Source organism: Astatotilapia calliptera, chromosome 10 (genome assembly GCF_900246225.1).
Source record: "Astatotilapia calliptera chromosome 10, fAstCal1.2, whole genome shotgun sequence".
NCBI classification, from domain to species: domain Eukaryota; kingdom Metazoa; phylum Chordata; class Actinopteri; order Cichliformes; family Cichlidae; genus Astatotilapia; species Astatotilapia calliptera.
This window is the reverse complement of record NC_039311.1, coordinates 17,935,390-17,958,019: the sequence shown is the minus strand read 5'-3', so window position 1 is coordinate 17,958,019 and position 22,630 is coordinate 17,935,390. Positions and strand designations below refer to the sequence as shown.

Sequence of the window (22,630 nt, the reverse complement as noted above, 5' to 3'; positions counted from 1 at the left end):
TTATTGTTTGGCCCAACCATTAATAAACTTCACTGCGACATCCTTTTCTATTGTTTTAGTAATGGGTTTTGTTTCATTATGCACTAATGCAGTGGTGTCAAACGTAAGGCCTGGAGGCCAGAATTGTTCCACCAAAGACTTCATTCTGGCCCACATGAAAGGTGTCCTCTATCAACTAAAGAAATTTCCGTATTTTTAGTGGGTCCACAGTAAAGACATTTTCTGAGAATTAAGAAAACCAGTCTAGGCATGGAGCTACTAGAACTTTTCCTGTAATTTTAACAATTTATCATGTCGTTTCACTGGTTAAGTGTTCAAAGTGTAGTGTATGTGGCTCATAATGTAAAGAGAGTCTGACATCCCTGCTCTAATGTATGAATATATCTACATATATATCTACATAAAGCACAGGAGCAGCAGTCGTAGAGTTTCAGTTAATACCTCTAAAATGTTTGTTTTAATATTTCTTAACCTTACGTCTACATGGGTGATAGCCATCTCATGAAAATGGTGTAAGAGTTAAAGAGGATGTGCTGTTTGGTAAATACATATCCTACATCTTTGTGTCTCCTCCCTGCATCTTAGGCTTCTCTGCCAATAGGATCCCTGCTGCACGGAGCTACAGTACAAGAAAGAGACATAATTGAAAGAAGTAATGAGCCAAGTTAGCCAAATGGAGGCACCCAGGGAGTCAGTATGTTGCTCAAAGACTGGGACGTCTGCACAGAGGTTTGAATCAAAACCCTCAAATACAACAACAGCCCCATGAGCCATTACATAACCCAAAGCTCAATGGAAATGCTTGATTTGTGGCATTTAGCAGTCTTGGAAACACTCAAAAATGCATCGACTTAGTAAGAATGCAATTTAGAAAAATAATGAAACAATCAATCACTAAGTCGCATTCAAAAGGAGAAAAGGCTTGAGAATTTATGCACAAGACCCCTTCATCAACAGAACAATTAAATAGAGGAGCAGTTTTCATCTATCAGGTTGAATCTCTGAAGCAACACAGATCAAAGGATGTAATGAGGAAAGGAGTCTGATGAACTAGTTAATACGGAGCCTCGTCTTTGCTGAGTCAAATTAGTTGACTTCTCTCTCAACCCCCCCGCGCCGATTCTCCGTGTGCACCGCAACAACAGGATTCAGTCCACAACACAATATTCATGAAGCCATGAACTGGAGGAGCCACCGGCCCACACAAGCTCCCTCAGTCACAACACGAGCACACAGACACACACCTACACATGCACAAACACGCGCAATATACTAAGCACTCATTATCCACCCACATGCCTACATCCTCCACCGAGAAGGACTATCGGGTATGTTTCTGCCACATAACAAAATCAATGTCAATGCTAAGCGTAGTTGGTGGTGGTATAAAACAACTGAGTGAAACAAAGGCTAAGCTAATAAAAGCAGATCCAATAAAATGCAGACTACTTTAGGCATGATACATGGCAACAGCTACTGTGGCAGGAAAGTGAGTATCATTTGGGGCTCCTAAAATGTTACAAAACTCTGGTTGGTGGTAAAATAGAGGAAGAAGTGAGTTATGGACTCCCCCAGTGGCCAGTGGGCAACAAGATAGTTTGCCGCTCTGATGGCTGAGCTGTAAATATGATTTAAGTACCCAACGTGTTATGAAAAAAGGTACTTAGACTAAAGCGACTTCAGTCTACCATTCATTTAGCATTTCCTGTGGCTACCACAGTGTGCCTTATGATCCTGCTTTATCTAGTTCTTAACCCACCCCCAGACTACAGCCTTTGAACACTGAACTGCTATGAATATCAAAGGGATGGACATCAGGATGTACTGTTTGGTTAGCAATGTCTTTCCAAGTCTCTGTTCTCCACCAAATTATAGCTGCAGTTTGGGGTGAAAACAGTGAGAAGACTGCAAATCAACTGTCAGCAGCATTTGCTTAAAGGGTGCTTGGCTCCCTCTGTTGGCAAGATTAGGTTTTATTAAGAAATAATATTCTAATTGTCCCTGAAATAACTGGACCAAATATTGTATGTTTAAGCTAAAACAAAACCCTCCTTTGTTCTCTGTTAATATTATACACACATGATTAGGTGCTCTATACCACTACAATATATGAATTGTAGATGACAAAAATTATTTGTAGCTCATTAAAGACCTTGTGGTAAGTACGGCTAAATGAGGACTTGTTTTAAATCAATGAGGTAATTAAATACTGTAATCTGCAAAGCAAGTAATGATATCCATAATCCAAGAGCAGGAAAACCTCAGGCCTTGGCACACTTTGACACCACCTACATATATAATGTTAGAGACCAAGCATAATCCCTCTTATGGCAGTGGCCTCCTCCAGCCAGACAATGCACCCCACTGCTTGGTACTGACACCAGGAACACTGAAAAGGGCCTAAGGCATTAACCAATCATGTTGAGCAATTGCTGGATTCACCAGAACAAGCCCAAACCACAAAGGCCCCAAACCACAACCCAGTGGTGTCCTGCCAAACACCACATGATGCCACCAGAGCTTTTTACACAGCATGACGGGATCATACACTATATATAGCAGGCCGTCTTAATGTTGCGGCTTGTTGGATCATGTTTTTGGCCTTACTATTAATAGCTTCATCCTGATCATTCTGAAAGCAAAGCTTTTACTGCTGTTGTTTCCCAAATGTGTGAGCAGTACACACACACACACACAGCAGATCGAGTCACTTTGAGGGAAGAAACTTTTGGATCCTGCGTCTACTGATGCAAAACTACCACTTTATGCATCTCAAATTTTGACTTGTTTTTTGGGGGGATTCAACTACAAATACTAATTAAAATTATTTCTTTGCTAAGTTGCCTGTCACGTGCAGATGCAAAACTGGTTCATATATTGAGCTAAGTTGCTGTTTTATGCATGAATGATCGATAGGTCTGTGTAAGTGGCTCAAAAAAAAACATCCCTCTGAAAATGCTCAGCTACAAGGACTGACTGAAAAATTAGAGAAAATGAAGACAATACCCAAAGGAAAAAAAACACGAGAACTATTGCTCAAGACCACTTTAAAAACCTAAAAGAAAATCTGGCTGCTTGGAGGCAAAATATGAAGAGATGAGGGGTTCCTCAAAGCATCTGCACAGTGCTGCATATCATATAATTAATGGCACATATTGTAAATGAATAAGTACACTCACTTTTTCTTCAGGTTCTCAAAAGCCATTGTTTTGCACTATAAGCGATTTATTCTGATACAGTGAGATATAAAGTAGTGCTGATGTCAACACAATGAAAAGGTGCTTCTGCCACACAAGTGACTAAATAACAAGCAGGAAATGGCAGCAGTATTATCTTATATTACCATGATTCATATACAAAGTGTTTGACAAAAAAACTCACAGCTGTAGTTCCTATAGGAGGGTCCAGGCACGGCAGCAGACGGAGGGGACTCTGGAACATAGGTACTTGATGACACCTTCTGTGGAGATGAAGTCTTACCTAAAAGAGGAACAAACACCATAAGGGGCTTCCAGAGGCTGTTTATTACAGTTTCTTACCTTCATCCATGCACACTTTAAAAGTACTATACCATCTGTATTATAAGGAGTGGGATTTCCAATCTTCCCCCCAGTTTCCTTTGCTGACTTTAATATATCCATGTCCATAACAACAACCACACGCCTGGAACAAAAAAAAGGAGCAAAGTGAAAATTATACCAAATGGGAAAACATGAGTAAACAAAAGAAGAAAGGAAATAAAGAGTCAACACATACCTGCCATCAGCCAAAGTGTTGTTGATGGTCTTTTTCAACAAACACACACAGTTTGGTACCAGGAGGTTCTCTTCAGATAAATAGTTTAACTGGGTAGCAAGCAGGCAAGCTAGACACAAAAATACACAGAAATTTTCATATATAATTTCTAGAAAAAGAAATATCACAGTTTAACTGGCTATATCTTAGTATTTAAGACCTCCACATTATCTTTGACTTTTATTTCTGGTGTCACTTCCAAATTTAAAAGTTGTTGTACTACTGGAGGACACTCACAAGTCAGAGAGTGCTGGCCATCACTCATCATAAGTCGGAACCTGGGTGGGCTTGAGGCATTACTGATCTGACGGATGTTCTGACAAACAGAGAGGGAAGGAAAGATGTCAAAATCAAAACAACAAAAGGTCCCAAGATATATTAATAGGAATCATTAAACCGCTCTGTTTACACATGACAGCAAAGAAGCAATAAAATCAATTATAACAAGCAGGCATTTATTTACGCAGCCCTTTCCCTCGAACATCTCCACAGAGATAGCAGATGAGTCAGGACCTAAGGGTTCTGCTGCCTCATCTGTAAGCTCTGAGCGGTAAAGAAGGGAAATGTTTAACTAGCTAGCCTAGCTGAGAAGTTATCAAACGTTCTAATCACAAAACAGGTACAGTGGACACATGTGTTTGAATGTGTTTGTTTAACACACAAGTACAAGCATAACACAGACTAATGAAAAGAAAGGCATTTTGTCTGCATGTGCTGACTGTGCTGTTTTAGTGAGTAGGAGATGTGAGAGGAGGAGAGAACAGGAGAGAGCAGAGGACAGATGAGATGCTAAACGATCTGCTGTAGAGGTGAGGAAGAGGAAATTATCACATGAGACAGAGTTAACACTCTTTGCCTCAGCTCAAAATGAGCCCATCATACAATGAAATCAGAAGATGAGATGCAAGCTCATTCATTTTACAAATTTAACAAAGAATTGAAAAAATACAGAGCGTAACAAAAAGAATCATCTGATTTTTAAAGGTTATCTTTTATAAAGTAATGAAAATAGAAGCTTGCAGTAACTAAAAAAACATGGCTGTACATAAAATTTTACATACAAAACTTTCACTGTTGAGAAGTTCTCAATGTGTCCCCCTCTATATGTAACATTCCATACAACATATTCCTTGCCGAGTTAAACTTGTCTCATACTTTTGTGAGCATGTCTGTAGTCACTGCTACCTACCAGCAACCACATGAAACTCACAAATCTCCTCTTTCTAACAGTATGTGGCTGTGGAATTAAAGCACTTTAAAATCAGATGGTTCTTGTTGATACATCGTGTACAATCTCTATTACGTCTCCATCTGCAATGGCAAAGGTGTTTCACAATGACATCACTGGATCATTCCATCTCCAAACACTGTGAGCCTTCTGCTTGACTATGTCGTTTTTGCATAAAGACTAACAACAAATGTTTGCATTGAAAAGACCACTAGTGACAATTTCTGAATGATATATAGTTGTATTTAAACATAATGCAAAATAAAACACGTAGAATACTTAACATGAAACCTTTACTCACAAAATTGAAAAAGGAAATGCTGTCTTTATTCTGTGCTTGTGCTTGAATGTTAAGTCAAGTTGCACTGCAAAAAGAAAAATATAAGTAATCTAAAACTAGACCTAAATTCTTTAGTTTCCAGATGGTATTGTAATTATAACTCATATATACTCACATATACTCTGTACTTATGCTATAATAGAGGCTTCTATGCATATCATGTAATCTGAAATACAAGTGGGTTTCCACAGAGCCACTCACCAGCAGCTGCAGCACGGGCTTGTCCACATCTAAGCCTTTGCACAGGGCCTAGACATCAATAATAACACACATAGTCGTCGTTAGTTACAACTGCCTGTTTGTCCTCATTACATATTACAGTGTTGCTAAGGCAAAGTTACAGTGTAACAACCATTGGACAAAACTGCCATCTATTCTGTTTCTCATGTGGATGGTGACAAACACTTTCTCTAGACGTCAAATATTATCGAAAAACTGTCGAGAGGTAAAATGTCATTATAGCCCAAAAATAGATTGTTCTGTTGACCCAGCCTGATTGTTTTTGCTCTTCATCACAAATATTGCTCTTAGAGCTTTTTTTTTTAATCAACCGGTAACAAAGTTTATTTTTAACTGATCTGGTAATGCTACAGCTGATGAACCATTAGGACCAAAGGTAAACATTAGCGCACAGGGTAGCAGCCTGAAGTTACACCACACCACAATCAAGCTTGAGACACGGAGTCAAAGAGAAAACAGCAGCTCAGTCAGTTTAAGGTTTATGCTTACTTCAACCGCCCCTTTTGTAAGAGGTACGTTCATGTCTCTCGTGTGAAGCTTATCTCAAAGCTTGCAGAGTTTAGCTTTTCTGGTACGTAGCTCCAAAAAAAGCCATGACACTTATCGCGATAGGAGAGAGGCAAACGACACTTTGCCGAGACGTTAAAAGACCGGAAGTGTCACATTTACGCCTTCAAAATAAACGATATACTAGGCCACTGCACGACATTGACTATTTTGCCAATCTGTTACATTATATTAATTTGATAGTTTCAGTCTGTAGCTACTGCACTGGTCTAAAAACTAAACATACTACATACATACTACATTATTTGTATTTATACAACAAACAGATTCAACAAAGCTGTGACCACCACTATGTGTGTATTTGTATAATAGCCAAAAATGAATAAAACAAAACTGCAAAGGCGAGGGGCAACAAAACTGAATAACACCAAAGGTAATCCAACTTGTATGGAGAGTTGTGTTACTACTTTTAAACACGTGTTTCCAAAACTTACTTATTTAAATTCTGCCCTCACACAGAATTACTACAAATATCAAAATATTGAATATTGTTTCATATGGCAAATCAGATTCCGGTGCAAAATGTGAAAAGCGCCTTGAAAATAGTCACGAAAAGCAATTTTATAACCTCTAAAATGAAACCTAGCTTCAGAATTATTTTTGGATACTACCGAAAAATATTGTTTTACGACAATGTGATTAGTTTGAATTGTGTCATTAACCTAATAAGGAGAATATTTTTCAATTTTCACATACAGGATGGTCTTTGAACAGCCACGGGTTTGCAGTTTTGATTTTATTGTGAAAGATATTGCCGGGAACTGTAGTTTGGTCCACTCTAACGTGACAGCTGTGCTGAGAGCGCTGAGAGCTCATGTGAAACTAATTCAAAACAAACCCAAACTACTCTCCGGTCCTGCGGTCCTGTCAGCAGGGTGACGCGGTTCTGTTGTAATCCATAATGGATCTGCCGTGCGTTCAGTGGCAAGATCACGTGGCACAGAAGTGGCGCGCTCTCGAGCCCAAACTAAAGGAACAGTTTACGTCCCTGCTTGAAATAGATGACGTTTTCAGATGTGGTCTAAGTCTCGTGAGGTAAGCACCCAGTTCAGCTCATGTAGTACCAATGAATTTAAGACTACGAACCTATTTTATTAACCTTACACTGACTGGTAGTTCTGAGGCAGCTGCAACAGCTTGGACCACTTGAACTGGACTTTAGTCCAGGAAAAGCTTTTGAACAGTGCTCTGCACCTATTTTGTGTTTCTGTGTATTATTAAAGGGTTCTTTTTGTTTTTGCAGACAAGATGATCTGGACTTCTTGCAGCAAGAATCTGCAGTATATTCAGTACAGAAGGATGCAGAGCTAGCAGCCAAATGCAGGGTGAGGGGAAACTCCAGCTTCAAGACTAAAAACTACACTGCAGCTGCTCTGCACTATTCAAAGGTAAATTTGAAACAATATTATATCTTACTCTGGGACGGTAGGCACCCTAGATACTTTAATTAAGTTAAAAAAAATCCTTTCTTTTAGCGGGAAGAAACATCCGGCAGAACCAAGCTCAGTAAGAGAGTGGCTATATGCTGCAATGGAGTGATTGGGGGGAAGACAGGACAAAAGACACACTGTGGAATAAAGCCAGAGATTAATAATAAGCAATGATTAAATGCAGAGTGGTGTGTAAACACTGAGACAGTGAAACAATGTGAAATACTAGCTCTGATGTAAGTTAAGTAAGAAATACTACGCTGGTGACTATCGCTGTTACATCTGAGGTGTATCTGGATTTTATTTTGACTCTAAAAGTGTAAGCATGCCTTTGATATTAAGCACCTTAAACATGAAAACACTGCCCACCATAAACCCCTACCTCGACTGTCTCCTGTTATTACAGGGCATCTGTTTTGCTCCCAGTACTTCGGAGCAGCTGTCTCTGTGCTACGCCAACCGCTCTGCTACGCTCTACCATCTGCAGCACTACCAGGTGAGTCTGTGCCACCTTCACCATTAAAACCAGCTGTGCTCATTGGTTGGCTAGTGTTGTCATGGTGTGAGCTACAATTGCCTGTAGGAAGCTTGCACAGAAAAACGTGCTGGTTCAAATCCTCATGCAAATGGTTGATGATCTGCACACAAGACTGCATAAGTGTTCTTTTTTTAACAATGCTGAAGACTTTCTTGCTGTGGCCAACAGGAAGGATACCCATGTTCCTCACATCACACCCGTTTCCATCACAGAAGCTTTACCTGGAACCATTTATAAGTCACTGTACCTCTGCGGGTGCTTTGCAACCAGGAGCTCATCTTCTATAATGATTTTTTTCATGATTCATTAAATAAAAAAATATCGGGCATTATAATATTTTTTAATATCCTATTTCTCAAACTTGTGCCAGGCACTAGGATTAAGTCAAAACTGTACAGGGCATTCATTTATCCTACTTACTTTTGAAGCTGTTATAAAATACCTTTGACTGCTAATTCCACACTGTTCTCCCCTCACAAGTCAGGTAAGAGTTTTGAAGCACCAGCTGAGTCCACAGTAACAACCCTGTTCTCCATTACTTGATGTATAATAAGCCTGTATGGTTAGGAAGTGTCTGTGGGAGGACATTAATCTACCAAAAAACAGGAATAAAAAGATTTTAAAAAAGTTCAACTGAGCGAAGTTAAAAAGCAGTAATTCCTGCAGTTTCTCATGTTTAAGCCTAACATGTCAAATAAGTTATTATCAGTTTATTAAATTTTTAACACCTTCAAATGGGAAGCGTGAATTAGATATTCTAGTTTATGAAGTTGTGCATGTTTAGCAAAATCTTGATAACTGTCTAAACCGAACCCCATCTGGTTTGGCTTTAACTCTTTTCTCTAATAAAGATGACATTTAACAACCTCCCCGGTATCCGTAATGAGGAGTTTTGACACGTCTGTATATGTCAATAAAGACGTGGTTTGGCGACTATTAGAATAGTTTTCAGGTTTTTCCAAGGGTAGCTCTATAAGCAGAGACCACCCTCACTAATATCTGATGCAAACAGTCATTTTGTTCTATAAGCAGACCTGACATATGAGAGGAACCACTCAGTTCAGAAAGGGTCCTCCTAATGGATTAAGAAAGAGTTAAAACAAAACTAGTTAATTATCCTAACCATAATCACTGGGATTATAGGTCTAAACCCGCCGTGGTTTTTAACGTTTGTGCCATGAGTCAACAGTAAACCTATCCAACAAGGAAAGAATGCACTACTGCATATTTCATTCATCCAAGGTTCAGATCGCAGAACAAAATGAACTCTTTTGCTTTTTTTCTTTCTTGGAATCATAGCAGATTCTTTTTCTTCTCCTTCCTCTGCTTCTACTCCTCCTTCCTTTAGGGGTTGCTGCAGCAGATCATCTGTCTCCATCTCAGCCTTTCCCTGACATCCTTTTTCTATCACACCAACCCTCTAAACATCCTTCTTCAGTGCAGTCCATGAATCTTCTCTGTGGTCTTCCACCTTTTTCCTTCTGCGTGCACCATCTTAAACATCCTTAATCCAGTATATGTACACTATCTCTCCAATATATACTCAGTCCCTTGACTAAACAAAGTATTTTTGAATCACATTGACTGTCAATCTCGGGTTTAAGTGTGTGGTACAAACTCTCAACATCAGACTTAAAGCAAATCCTAATCACAACCACCACACCAACTCAAATGCTGTCCTCACACTAAAATTCTCTCAAATTCATGTTGGCCTAAATCTAAACTGCTCTTTTCCGAGTCCTCTACATAGACAACAGCAGGTTTGATGAGAATAGAGAGCTGTGAATGATGTGTGTGTCAGTGCATTGACTAGACCAGGGGTGCCCAATCCCAGTCCTCGAGAGCTACCGTCCTGCAGCTTTTAGACGCATTCCTTCTTCTGACACACCTGAATCAACTGAATGGCTTGTTATCAGGCCTTTGCCAAACTTGATGGCATGCTGAAGAGGTAATCACACCATTTGATTCAGCTGTGTTGGAGTAGGGATGCATCTAAAAGCTGCAGGATAGTAGATCTCGAGGACTGGGATTGGGCACCCCTGGACTAGACCTTCTTTGACCCCCCTAATTCAGCTGCCTATTCGACAGACAGTGCACAGACCATCATTATGATAGCTAGGCTACCTAACCATAGCCAGAGCTGTAACTGGCAGAATCATACTTCATATGTAAAACCTTGCAACAGCTTAGCAGGCGTGTGAAATGGGTCAGATTCATAAAAGTGCTTATTTGTGTACAATCTGTATGTAGCATTCACAGCACTGCTTACTGTCCTTAAAAATGCCTCCAGTATTCCTTTTCTCAGTCTTCTTATGACAGGTTTCTAAGCCTTACCCCTCCGGTTCAGTGCAGAATTCATGAGTTAGTAAAAAGTCTGTCATCTCTATGTTTTGCTCACAGTCTTTGATTTTGTGATTGTTTACGCTCCAGCTTTTCTGTTTTCCTCAGGAATGCCTTGATGACATTGACAGAGCCGTGAAGAATGGCTATCCCTCTCATCTTTTACACAAACTGGAGGACCGCCGCACTCTGTGCTTTAAACATCTCTCTGTACATGAAAAGGGAAGGGAGGATGATCAAAACCCTGCCTCAAACGATTGTAAAGGTTCAGACACAGCAAATTCACCATCTGTTGGGCCTCTCACAGTTGGGATTTGTCCTCAAGTTGTTGTTGACTCCACTGTGGAGAAAGGTCGACACCTGGTGGCTGTAAATAGAATAGCAGCCGGGGAGGTGATTCTCACTGACAGGCCATACAGCTGTGTCCTCCTACCAGGAATGGAGGAGGTGAAAGGGAAGGTGGGACGGTATGGCAGAGAGAGAGAAGTGTTGTTTGGAGTGGAGGACAGGCGTTGCCATAGGTGTTTGACTGAAACGCTGATTCTTGTACCATGTGACAGGTGTAGCTACAGCCGATACTGTTCAACTGGTTGTCAGCAGGAAGCCTGGGAAGAACATCATCGCTGGGAGTGTGCGCTGGGAGCAGATCTGATGGCGATGGGCGTTATGTCACAGCTCGCCCTGAGGTTAGCTCTCAAGGCAGGGTTAAAAAACTTTCTACTAGCAAGGGAGCCAATCAGAGACAAGCACAAAGAGTGTTTTAATAATCACTCGAGTGATCCTTCTACATCATCCTATGGGGGCTCTTACCTGAATGTGTATAACTTGCTGCACCACCTGAATCACCACAGCCCTGCTCTGCGTTTCATGTGTGCGGTCACCGCAGCAACACTCTACCTGAAGCTCAGCAAGGCAGGACCACCACCTGTATCATGGAGCCATACCCCACAGGGACCAAACAAGGAGGGAGGAGACGCTGATTGGAATGCAGAGCAATGGATGCTGGGAAGTGCAGTTCTACAGCACATCCTACAGCTGAGGTGTAACGCCCAGGCAATAGTCGTGCTGCAAGACACAGGTGACTGCAGGCGCAAAATGTGTTGTTAAGTTGGCTCAGATTGAGTGTAGTTAGAATAAACAGCTGCAGCTGCGTGTCACAGGCAGAAAAATGAGAAAGAAAATCGTGTTCCCTCTTTGATGAAATTGATGGATGACACAACTAAAAACGATTCCACTGGCATAAAAGTCTTTTTTAGGTGCTTCAGGTGTGACAACACAGCAGACGCTTTCAGAGGAAGATTTACAGTGCACTCACTTTGCTTCTTTTTCTAACTCAGTGGAACGAAAACAGTAATAAAAAATGTGGGTGAGAATGAAGTTAAAGAGGAACTCAATTTAAACATGCTTGGATGATGGGACATGTTTACACTGCTTGTTGGGTCAAAAATTCAGTTTCAGGTTATCATAGAAGACCACAGAGGTTTACTTTTAGGATGTCACAACCAGAAAATTTAGGAGATTTTTGCTTCAAAAGGATTTTAAGGATATATAAAACTTTTCTTATTGATTTTTGCAACTGTGAATACTCTGTAGTGTCGACTACGCAGGAGGTCCCTTTTTCTAATTGCATTTTGTTTTGGCTTTTTGCATCTCACAGGAGCAACAAACTCACCGGTGCAGTCCAACAGGGAAATTCGCATTGCTACTGCAGTATTCCCGACTCTTAGTCTTCTCAATCACTCTTGCTGCCCCAACACCAGCCTGGTGTTCAGCACTGGAGGCATTATTGAGCCTTCTGGTTCAGCTCTGTCTGCAGACTTCAGTGGGGGTGAAGCTGAATGGAGGCACAAGGTGCAGGGAGTCACTGTAACAGTCAGAGCAGCCAAGCTCATCACTCCTGGACAAGAGATCCTGCACTGCTATGGTATGATGTACGATGGAACATTTAGATAGATTAGAATCAATATGTTATCGGTATCATAACCTTGTGTATAAAAGCAATTTTTCACCATTCATTTTATTTTCCCTTCAGGTCCTCATAGCAGCAGGATGGTGACCCAGGAACGCCGTTGTCTTCTGCAAGAGCAGTACTATTTCTTGTGTCAGTGTGAGGCCTGTAGCCAACAGCAGCAGGACGTGGAGGAGCCCAGACAGCAGGAGCCAGGCGCTGAGGGCAGAGATCTTGGACTCCTGTGCATCAAGTGCAAAGGATCTCTCAAAGTATGAGATCATTATTGACTTTTTTCAGGATTAATGGGGGGCACAGTGTTGCAATTGAAAACATGCTGGTTAGTTAATTATTAATTCTAATTCTCGACGTACGTTTAAATGTCAGATTGTGTGGTTGTGTGTCTCTCGGTGTTAGCCCTGTGATGGACTGGCAACCTGTCTAGGGTGCACCCCTTCTTTCATCCTATGAAAGCTTGAATAGACTCCAGCCCCCTCTGTGACCCTAAATTCAATAAGTGCAGTGGTTTGCCTCACAGCTCACAGGGGTTTGAATCCACTTGCCGACTGGAGGCTTTTTGTGTGGCATGTCCTTGTGGATCTTCTCTGGGCACTCTGAACTGCTCCCACAGTCCAAAACATGTACGGGGCTATATTGATTTGTGATGTTAAATTGACCATAGGTGTGAATGTGAGTGTGAATTGTTGTCTATTTCTCCCCTGTGACCAAATGACGACTTGTCCGGTGTATGCCAAGCCTCTCGCCCTGTGACTGCTGATATCCAGCCCTCCATGAGCCTGAATTAGATACGATGGGGGGGAAAATGAAAGAATTTTAAAGGAAACCGATCCGTCCATTCTTCTGGCCATTTGCCCAATGTCTGTTGACATTTCCATGTTAATCATTTAAAAATACTGTAAATACTTTTCAGAAAAGGAGCGAGGACAGAGAAGCCGGATTTGTATGTTCACGCTCATCCTGCAGTCATTGTATGTCCTTATCTGACGTGAACAACAGTCTGCAGGAGATCAGGGTTAACCTGGAGAAGGCTGTGGAACTCATGGAGACAGACAGGCCAGGTGCTTGTAAAAAAATAAAAAAATAAACATCCAAATCTAATCAAATATAGAAATACATCACTGTCATGTGATTCTTCTCTTCTACCCTCCCCCAGGTGAGGCCCTAAGACTTCTAAAAAAGACTCTGTGTCAGTCTGGTCTCATCCTTGCAGAGACACACCCACTACAGGGGGAGCTAGCTGATGCCACAGCCAGAGCTTATGCTTCTCTGGGTACGCATAATAATGATGTGGAGTATTTGCATATGAGCTGTGTGGTTAATGGTGTTTGTGTTTTTAACACCCTGAGGAGTTAAAAAAACCCCTCCAAAAAGCATCTGTGCATAATCTTTGCAGTCTTCTTACTGCTTTGTTTGTGTTCTGCTGTTTCTGTAGGTGACTGGAATAGTGCAGCATCCCATCTGGAGCGAAGCGCTGTAGCCATTGCCTCCCAGTTTGGAAAAGAAAGCGTCGAACTGGGTCGACAACTCTTCAAATTAGCACAGCTACACTTCAATGGGTGAGAAAAGTTGTGCAGAGAGTGGGCAGAAAAAAATTTCAGGTTGCGTTCCTTCTTTTTTAGTGTCTAGTGCTAAATGTGCAGTCACACTGCAGCTGTCAGAGTAATTGCCTAAACTTAGAATACTTGGTTTAATAAGACGACAAACCCTACCTGAGCCAAGTGCCTAAAGCTTCACAGTCTCATAACTTCTACTACGTTCTGTTTTTGACTCTCTTTATTTGTAGAAATAACAACCTTTGCGTCATTTTCCTCTCCTTCTCCCAGTGGTTCCCGAGGGGCAGCTCTCTCCGTCATCCCCAAGGTCAGGCGACTTCTCTGCCTTCACTGCGGTCCACACTGCCATGAATTACAGGAGCTGAAGGCCATGGAGGACTGCTTACAAGGGTAGTTTTCAAAAAAAGCAAACGATAATTAGTTTTGTACTTTGTGAAGCTCATTAAAATATGAGAAATTTCATGATTGCAGGCCTTGTTTGTTTTGTGTCTTTAAAAAGCTGTTACATTGCAGGTAACATATAGTCTTTTTATAAGTTCTTGTTTTTACAAGAAGAAATTATATTATAGCACTGTAGTGCTGTGCATACCCTCAGCTATGCTATAAATATAGGTAACCGTCTGACCTTTAGATGGCAGCAATTGTCCAGTGACTAATTCAATTTCATGCTTGAATGACTGGACAGTAAGATGTAGCTTCTACTCCTGAACCTACAGTACATGGCCCATGTCCTCCAAGACCTTCAGCTTAAAAGTCTTTATAGGACCATTAAGGCGTGATGTTCAGGTGTTGGAGCATTTTTCCTCTTTCAGTCAATCAATTAAAAGCCTTGCATGTAAGTGATGAAGTACAAAGACTAGTGTACCACAACAGCGAAGAAATAAGGGTTCAGGTCACAGTAAGCTCTGATGTAAAGGTTCATTAGCTTTTAAAAAGGAGCGGAAGCTCATGTTGGGCAAAGACAATAAAATCATGATCACAGCTGGAAGTCCCGAGGCATGTGCCAGTTAAAACCTCACAAGTGTCTGGAGGGCAGCCAATCTGACAGATGTGAAGATGTGCGTACAAGTCAAGGTCAAGACAAAACTTTGGTGAGGCAGCTGGTGAAAGAAGCTGGGGAGCAGTGACTCCTCAGTGAACTCAGAATGGTCCATGGGGCAGATTCCTGCTGATGATTGTGGGAAGAAGGTTGAAAGTTAAGTCTGAATAACGTCTTCATTCAGGTCAACTTTTAATTCTCTCTAAAAACTGTAGAAAACTGAGACTGTAGATGAAATTCTTTTCAACATCTATTAATGTGCTGATTTAAAAAAAATCAGATCTGTATTCTATAACACATTAGAAAGTGGTTAGAAATTTCTTATCACAATATTCCAGAATGAAAAATGTCCATCAGGATGTCACAGAGCACAAAGTAACATTAATAATATTGAGCTGTCCAAATCCACTAGATGTTTAATTTACTGGAAAGTAAACCAAAAAGTCTGACAACCATCAGAAACGTCAGTGACTAAAGCGTGTGACTTCCTGAAAGGAGCCGAAAGATTCACTCTACTTATTAAATTCAAATATACTGGTCAACAGAAAATCAGTGTTGCAAACAGAAACCGATGTCTGCAAAATCAATTTTGATGGCTTTCCTTTTTTTTTTTTTGTTATAAATGATGTCACACAGCAGCCAATCTGAAAGATTTTATCATACAACAGAAGTCTAGACTGCCTGGCCTTAATGAGTGAATGAACTATTAAACCACATCTATACAGTGCCCTTATGTGAACCAAAATTTCAGAAGCGGGACCACGTCTCCAAACATGCTCCTTCCGGTTCTTATCTATATATGTTCCCCCAGTTCTACAAGCTTTTCATTCTGGTTTACGTGCCCCACCCACCTTCCCCTTTCCAATTCTTTAACTTCTTCACTTCAATTTAGTACATGGGAATCTGCTAGGCCTGGGAGCCGCCGCCAGTCCCTTTGGAGGCCTTCCCCAAACCGCAGCTTAATTCATGTCATTCATTATCTACTAAAATGCTGTCAAACCTAAATTGAGGACGTGGGCCCAGCTAGCATGAACTAAAATCTAATTGAGATGCTTTGGCATGACCTTAAATCTGCAAAAAAAGACTTTTGACATTACTGTGTGGGTGTTATGCCAGTCACATCTATACATCTATCCACATCTATACTAAGCAGTCAAAAACATTTGGTGATGCATGTTCTATAAGAAGAAACCTTTTGACAAAATAATCATGAGAGTTTTCAGATCTTTAGTCATGCTAAATTTCAGTGTTTAGCCAATCAAGCAGCAAATATTTTAATCGCTTGTTTTTAAATGAAATTAATTTAGTATTCTCACTCTTTGGTCAAATGTCTCGAAAAACATGTCTCTTTGTATGTTTTGTCCTCTTATAAGCTAATGTAAACTGAGATATTGTTAAAAGGCAAATATGCAAGTGATTGTAGCTTTAACACAGCTTATAGGCTTTAGAAAAGAAGCTGATGGAGTGCATAATAGGAGATTTACACTAATGCAGCTTGAAATCCCCTACATCAGAGATAACAGAGTTTTCATAATAATCCTACATATAATTCAGCTATGCATCTTGAATAGTAAAATCTTTGTTACCCAAAGAAAGACGTATCAAAAGAGCCAAATTTGTCTTATTTGTAACTAATCATCAAATACCTCAGGTCCCCATTGTTGCATCTGTGTTTACATTTCCAAATGGGAAATTCTTCGAATTTGTTTGCTTCTTCTTCTGCATTTGTAAGATAAGTTGTGTGTACATCACTCTCAATAGGAGCTGAGAGAGACATGCAAGCCCATGTCCAAAACAAATCACACGAGCTAGGTAAATATTTTTGAGGTAGGGGGTGAAAAGGAGCACAAGAAAGACAAACACAATCAGCATGAAAAGGTCTGCAGATGTCTGCCGGCTGTTGCAGTATCAGATAGTGGATTTGTTATTTTCACTGTGCAGTGCCATTTGAGCCCATTTCCACAGGCTGCGATCTTATCAGATGTTTTCCTACATAATGCAATCAAAAATGGACAGACCACAGACAAAAAGCTGTGGTGTGCTGTGCATATTCGGTGATATCTCTAACAGTCTGACAGAGCCACTACCAGCTGAGACGCCTGACTCATCTCTCCAAATTACAACCATGCAGCTTTACAGTTGTAGGCAGAGGTTTACATACACTCACATGTAGATCAACCACTCTTCTTGAAAGAATAAAGTGGTTGGTTTCCTGGCATGGACCTGGCTATTAAGCATAATCCACAAATTTTCAATACAGTTGATGTCAGGGCTTTGGGAAAACCATTTCATAAGTTTAATGCTAGACTGATTTATTCATTCCAAAACCAGTTTTGATTAACATGTTTGTGATCATTTCCTGTTTGAACACTCAACTCTGTACCTGTTTTAACTGTCTAGCTGTTCAGTTGAGATTAATTTGAAGAGATTGTAATCCTCCTCCTTCATTGTTCCATCTACTTTGAGCAATGTAGTAGTACCACTGACAGTAAAACAGACCCAGAACATGATGCTACCACCACCACCGTGCTTGACAGCTGGTACCGTGTTTTTAGGTTTGAAATCGTCACCTTTACGCTTCTAAACATACATCTTGGGATTAGGGCAGATAGCTTAATCTTTGTCCTGCTGGACCATAAAACTTGTCTCTGGAAGGAATTGGCTTTTCTATGTTCACCGCTGCAAATGTCTGCAAGCTTGAAGGTGTTGATTTTGGAGCAAAAGCTATTTTTTTTGTCTGTACCCTCTCAGTCCATGGCGATGTAAAACTCTCTTCAGTTTGGACAGTGATGCTGGTGTTCCAGCAGTTTCCAGTTTATGACAGACTTGAACCCTGGTAGTTCCTGGGTTGTTTTTCAACATCCGTATAAATTTCCTCTTATCTGAGGGTTGCTGTTTGATCTAATGATCTTGGAATCTGCAGTTGTTAAGAAATGCCTCTAAGAGACTTTTTAAGAGATCTGTCTCTTTCTCCTGTCAGGTTTACTGTTTTCCCCCTCATAAAATCCAGCAATTGGTATGATCACAAGCCAGACAGCAAGCTAATGCAACTGCCCAAGCATACAAAGAGCACAATAGACTGGGACAATGCTCAAAATCATAGGAGCAGGAGTATTTCAGCAGTTTTATATATTCCATAAATTATCATAAAAAGAGTATGTAATAGTCCAAAACCATTGGAGCACTGTGGTGATTTGAATTACAGTGTGGGAAAGCAGAAGCACCAAAAACAAAAATCACATGCAGGCCCACGAGTGAACTTGACGCTTCATTCTCAGCTTCAGTCTCTGGGGTTCTTTTTTCAGACATTACGTAGCCTCCCCTGAACCGTAGCAAATGCTCTAATTTGAGTTTGCAGTGTTTACCCTTCCAAAAGCAGGGCCGATGCCCAATAAAATCCCATTAATCCAGCCAATGTCAGCCTATCCCCACAGACACTGGATGAGAGGTGGGGCACTTTCTGGATAGATAGGCATTCCATTACAGAGTCAGTACTTAAATATTTTTGAGTTGGTTTGAAGTTTGTGATCATTATGGATGTGAATAATCCAATCAACCCCCCTTCCCACTTATTCATCAGCCTTCAGTTTTAACCTGCTGATGCTGGCCCCTTTGGAGAGCCTGATGTTCAAACTGTCACATCCTGACACGAGCACTCACTCTGAAACTCCAAACCTCTCCAGTGTCTCGGTCTGCCTTTAAGCTGGTTTGTTCCTTCAGTCTTCAATGCTCCATCTATCATCCTCTCTCTACAGCAGAGGAAATTTGAATCATGATGCAGATGATGGTAATTTGGCTGGGCTCATGTAAAAATAAAATTTCCATCACTTTCTCAAGGTTATTATCAACTAATATGAAAATCGCTGACAGTAAATCATAGTCTCGATCAAGACTGAATGTTAAGTACAATGATGATGCATTGGAACCAGTTCTGTTGGGCCAAAAATAGAAACATTCATTAGTTATTGCTTGTTTTGCAGGCTACCATCTCAGCATCCAAATCATTGTTAGATGTAGAGAGAGAGCGATAGCGAGCGCTTGTGGGCTGAATAAGAATCACGAGCTGTGGATAGAGGAGAGGCTAAATTTGGCACATGTGCATTAGAGGTGTTCACACTACAGGACAAGGTGAAGGTGAGCTTAGCCAGCAGACCCACCGGCAATCGCTCTCCCAAACAGCCTATTCACCTTGCCGGAACTCAGTCACACACTTATGAGTAAGCAGCTCGACACATACAAAGTTAGGTTTTGATTGACACTTCAATCTGCAGGCTGTATGACTCTGGGGATGTCAGTGTTGGTCTGTGAATGAACTGCTTTGGTCCTGCTTAGGATCACCATTATTAAACTGTTATCATAATATCATTGCTCCAAGCACAGCCTCACAGAGCTGCACACATGGATGAAGACTCTTGTCACTGCTTCTTATTTTCAACATTTCTGGAAGTAAAATGTACCTTCTGGCTGCTTCTGAGTTCCTAAAAAGGTGATAATCTAATATTTACACCTGTAAAGTATTATTTAGTACAATTTGGGTTTCACTGCCATCACATTATCCTAATAAGAGGAGCTGCTGTTGACGAACTTCATGATTGAAGGCTTTTTTCCCGTCCCCCGACTGCTGTCTGCTCTCTTGTTATGATGTTCCCAGATATGAAAGCTGAATATTGCTGACATTATTCATCCACCTCCAGGGAACAATAAGGCGTGCGACATACTTCGAACCTTAAAAAGCAAATAAAAAATATTGAGGAGAAAGTCGCCCTTGGGGAAATTTATTTATTTACTTAGTTTATATTCTGTGGTGTCAGCATACTCCTCTGCCACCTGGGGCTCTAAATATGTTAAGTGAAAAATATAGGGCCATCAACTCTTTTTTTTTTTCTCCCCGATTTTTTTTATAACTGCCATAAAAGTATATTCATCTGACAAGCCAAGAAGGTTTATTTCTCTTTTGCGTGTGTTTGATGAAACTGAAGTTTGGCAGAGTCAGCTTGATGTTCTGAAACTTTCTCACATAAAACTGTAATCTATCTTGTCATAGGGGTAAAAAGCTAAGAATAGGTCCCCTCTCTCTTCTCGCCAGATAAAAGTAATGACCTCTCCTTTTTAATTTGCCTCACTATAATAAATGTAAAATAATCTCCCCCTCCCCCTTGTCAGCCTCCTTTTTTTTCTTTCTTATGAACGTCCCGCTCTGTTCCCGACTGTAATGGCACGAGTATTTTCAGCACTGTGGAGGAGCATGAATGGATGATGAAGCCATTTACCTCAGTGACTGCTCATGCTCCTCATTCATCAGTCTACCCTTCTTGTAATGTAAAGCGATCTGTTATTGCACTTGATAGGGAAATTTCCTTTCCATTTTCTCCCTTCACAAGATGAGAATGGGGTCAGAGAAGGTAGAAATTTGGTGTCATGTTCAAGGGCACCCAACTTCAGAGGGAAAAATATAACTGGTCACTATGCTGTAATTATTCCTAAATTATCCCCCCCCCCCAAAAAAAAAACAAAAAATAGATTTCATTGCTTGACTGATTAAATACCAGGGAAACAGCATTGTCCAGTAAAATGCTTTGATTCAGAGAGAAAGCACAGAGTGTACTCAAAATATCAAGAAACTTTAAGCAGCTGGACAGTGGTTATTGCAACTTAATCAACATTGGGCAAGTCAACTTCTAAGGGGACACAAGCCCTTAAATCAGTCTTGATGATAGGGTAGAAAGAGTGCGGCACGATATATAGCAATGTGGAAAACTTTTGAGTCACCCACTGAAGGCAAAAACAAATTTTGTGCAATTCTAAGCCTGAAACGTAATATTTGATATGACAACCTTTATTCTTCAACATAGCCTGAACTTTCTTAGGCATTGTTTCTTGTAATTTTCTAAGTAGTCTTTAGGAATAGTTTTTCAAGCTTCCTTGACAGAGCCTCCACTGTGAGCCTTCACAGATGGCTGTAGATGCTCACTGTTGTACCTCTCTCATGACCTCCTCTATACAGGGAGTGCAGAATTATTAGGCAAATGAGTATTTTGTCCACATCATCCTCTTCATGCATGTTGTCTTACTCCAAGCTATATAGGCTCGAAGGCCTACTACCAATTAAGCATATTAGGTGATGTGCATCTCTGTAATGAGAAGGGGTGTGGTCTAATGACATCAACACCCTATATCAGGTGTGCATAATTATTAGGCAACGTCCTTTCCTTTGGCAAAATGGGTCAAAAGAAGGACTTGACAGGCTCAGAAAAGTCAAAAATAGTGAGATATCTTGAAGAGGGATGCAGCAGTCTCAAAATTGCAAAGCTTCTGAAGCGTGATCATCGAATAATCAAGCGTTTCATTCAAAATAGTCAACAGGGTCGCAAGAAGCGTGTGGAAAAACCAAAGCGCAAAATAACTGCCCATGAACTGAGAAAAGTCAAGCGTGCAGCTGCCAAGATGACACTTGCCACCAGTTTGGCCATATTTCAGAGCTGCAACATCACTGGAATGCCCAAAAGCACAAGGTGTGCAATACTCAGAGACATGGCCAAGGTAAGAAAGGCTGAAAGACGACCACCACTGAACAAGACACACAAGCTGAAACGTCAAGACTGGGCCAAGAAATATCTCAAGACTGATTTTTCTAAGGTTTTATGGACTGATGAAATGAGAGTGAGTCTTGATGGGCCAGATGGATGGGCCCGTGGCTGGATTGGTAAAGGGCAGAGAGCTCCAGTCCGACTCAGACGCCAGCAAGGTGGAGGTGGAGTACTGGTTTGGGCTGGTATCATCAAAGATGAGCTTGTGGGGCCTTTTTGGGTTGAGGATGGAGTCAAGCTCAACTCCCAGTCCTACTGCCAGTTTCTGGAAGACACCTTCTTCAAGCAGTGGTACAGGAAGAAGTCTGCATCCTTCAAGAAAAACATGATTTTCATGCAGGACAATGCTCCATCACACGCGTCCAAGTACTCCACAGCGTGGCTGGCAAGAAAGGGTATAAAAGAAGAAAAACTAATGACATGGCCACCTTGTTCACCTGATCTGAACCCCATTGAGAACCTGTGGTCCATCATCAAATGTAAGATTTACAAGGAGGGAAAACAGTACACCTCTCTGAACAGTGTCTGGGAGGCTGTGGTTGCTGCTGCACGCAATGTTGATGGTGAACAGATCAAAACACTGACAGAATCCATGGATGGCAGGCTTTTGAGTGTCCTTGCAAAGAAAGGTGGCTATATTGGTCGCTGTTTTGTTTTTGTTTTGTTTTTGAATGTCAGAAATGTATATTTGTGAATGTGGAGATGTTATATTGGTTTCACTGGTAAAAATAAATAATTGAAATGGGTATTTATTTGTTTTTTGTTAAGTTGCCTAATAATTATGCACAGTAATAGTCACCTGCACACACAGATATCCCCCTAAAATAGCTAAAACTAAAAACAAACTAAAAACTACTTCCAAAAACATTCAGCTTTGATATTAATGAGTTTTTTTTGGGTTCATTGAGAACATGGTTGTTGTTCAATAATAAAGTTATTCCTCAAAAATACAACTTGCCTAATAATTCTGCACTCCCTGTACATATTGAGAACAATTTGAACCA

The 22,630-nt window shown here is 40.8% G+C and overlaps 2 protein-coding genes across 3 annotated transcripts in view; one reads left to right on the top strand and one right to left on the bottom strand.

Moving 5' to 3' along the window:
* LOC113030088 (replication protein A 70 kDa DNA-binding subunit-like) overlaps nt 1-8,001 on the bottom strand; it is a 48,929-nt gene extending 40,928 nt beyond the window's left edge. Inside the window, exons 1-6 of one of the 2 annotated variants that reach the window (XM_026181182.1) lie at nt 7,983-8,001; nt 5,565-5,612; nt 4,033-4,111; nt 3,757-3,865; nt 3,572-3,663; nt 3,382-3,480 (exon numbers count right to left, since the gene is read on the bottom strand). In XM_026181182.1, the coding sequence (XP_026036967.1) occupies nt 3,382-3,480; nt 3,572-3,663; nt 3,757-3,865; nt 4,033-4,063 (331 nt within the window). In that variant the 5' untranslated portion in view covers nt 4,064-4,111; nt 5,565-5,612; nt 7,983-8,001. Of the gene's footprint in view, nt 1-3,381; nt 3,481-3,571; nt 3,664-3,756; nt 3,866-4,032; nt 4,112-5,564; nt 5,613-6,092; nt 6,250-7,982 lie in introns of those variants that run through there. The other variant, XM_026181181.1, reaches the window with a different exon arrangement.
* smyd4 (SET and MYND domain containing 4) lies at nt 6,913-14,466 on the top strand. The gene is made up of 10 exons (XM_026181180.1): nt 6,913-7,205; nt 7,414-7,558; nt 8,007-8,096; nt 10,587-11,556; nt 12,136-12,402; nt 12,511-12,698; nt 13,358-13,505; nt 13,601-13,717; nt 13,880-14,003; nt 14,271-14,466. The coding sequence occupies exons 1-10, from the start codon at nt 7,072-7,074 to the stop codon at nt 14,392-14,394; spliced, it is 2,307 nt and encodes a 768-aa protein (XP_026036965.1). The 5' UTR covers nt 6,913-7,071; the 3' UTR covers nt 14,395-14,466.
* The last annotated feature ends 8,164 nt before the right edge of the window (nt 14,467-22,630 follow it).

What these genes read in the sequence shown, in the direction of transcription:
- smyd4 (XM_026181180.1), top strand. Translation starts at nt 7,072, where the DNA reads ATGGATCTGCCGTGCGTTCAGTGGCAAGATCACGTGGCACAGAAGTGG. An exon ending in AGTCGTGCTGCAAGACACAG is followed by an intron (nt 11,557 to 12,135) that starts GTGACTGCAGGC and finishes TGCATCTCACAG; the next exon opens with GAGCAACAAACTCACCGGTG. An exon ending in CATGGAGACAGACAGGCCAG is followed by an intron (nt 13,506 to 13,600) that starts GTGCTTGTAAAA and finishes ACCCTCCCCCAG; the next exon opens with GTGAGGCCCTAAGACTTCTA.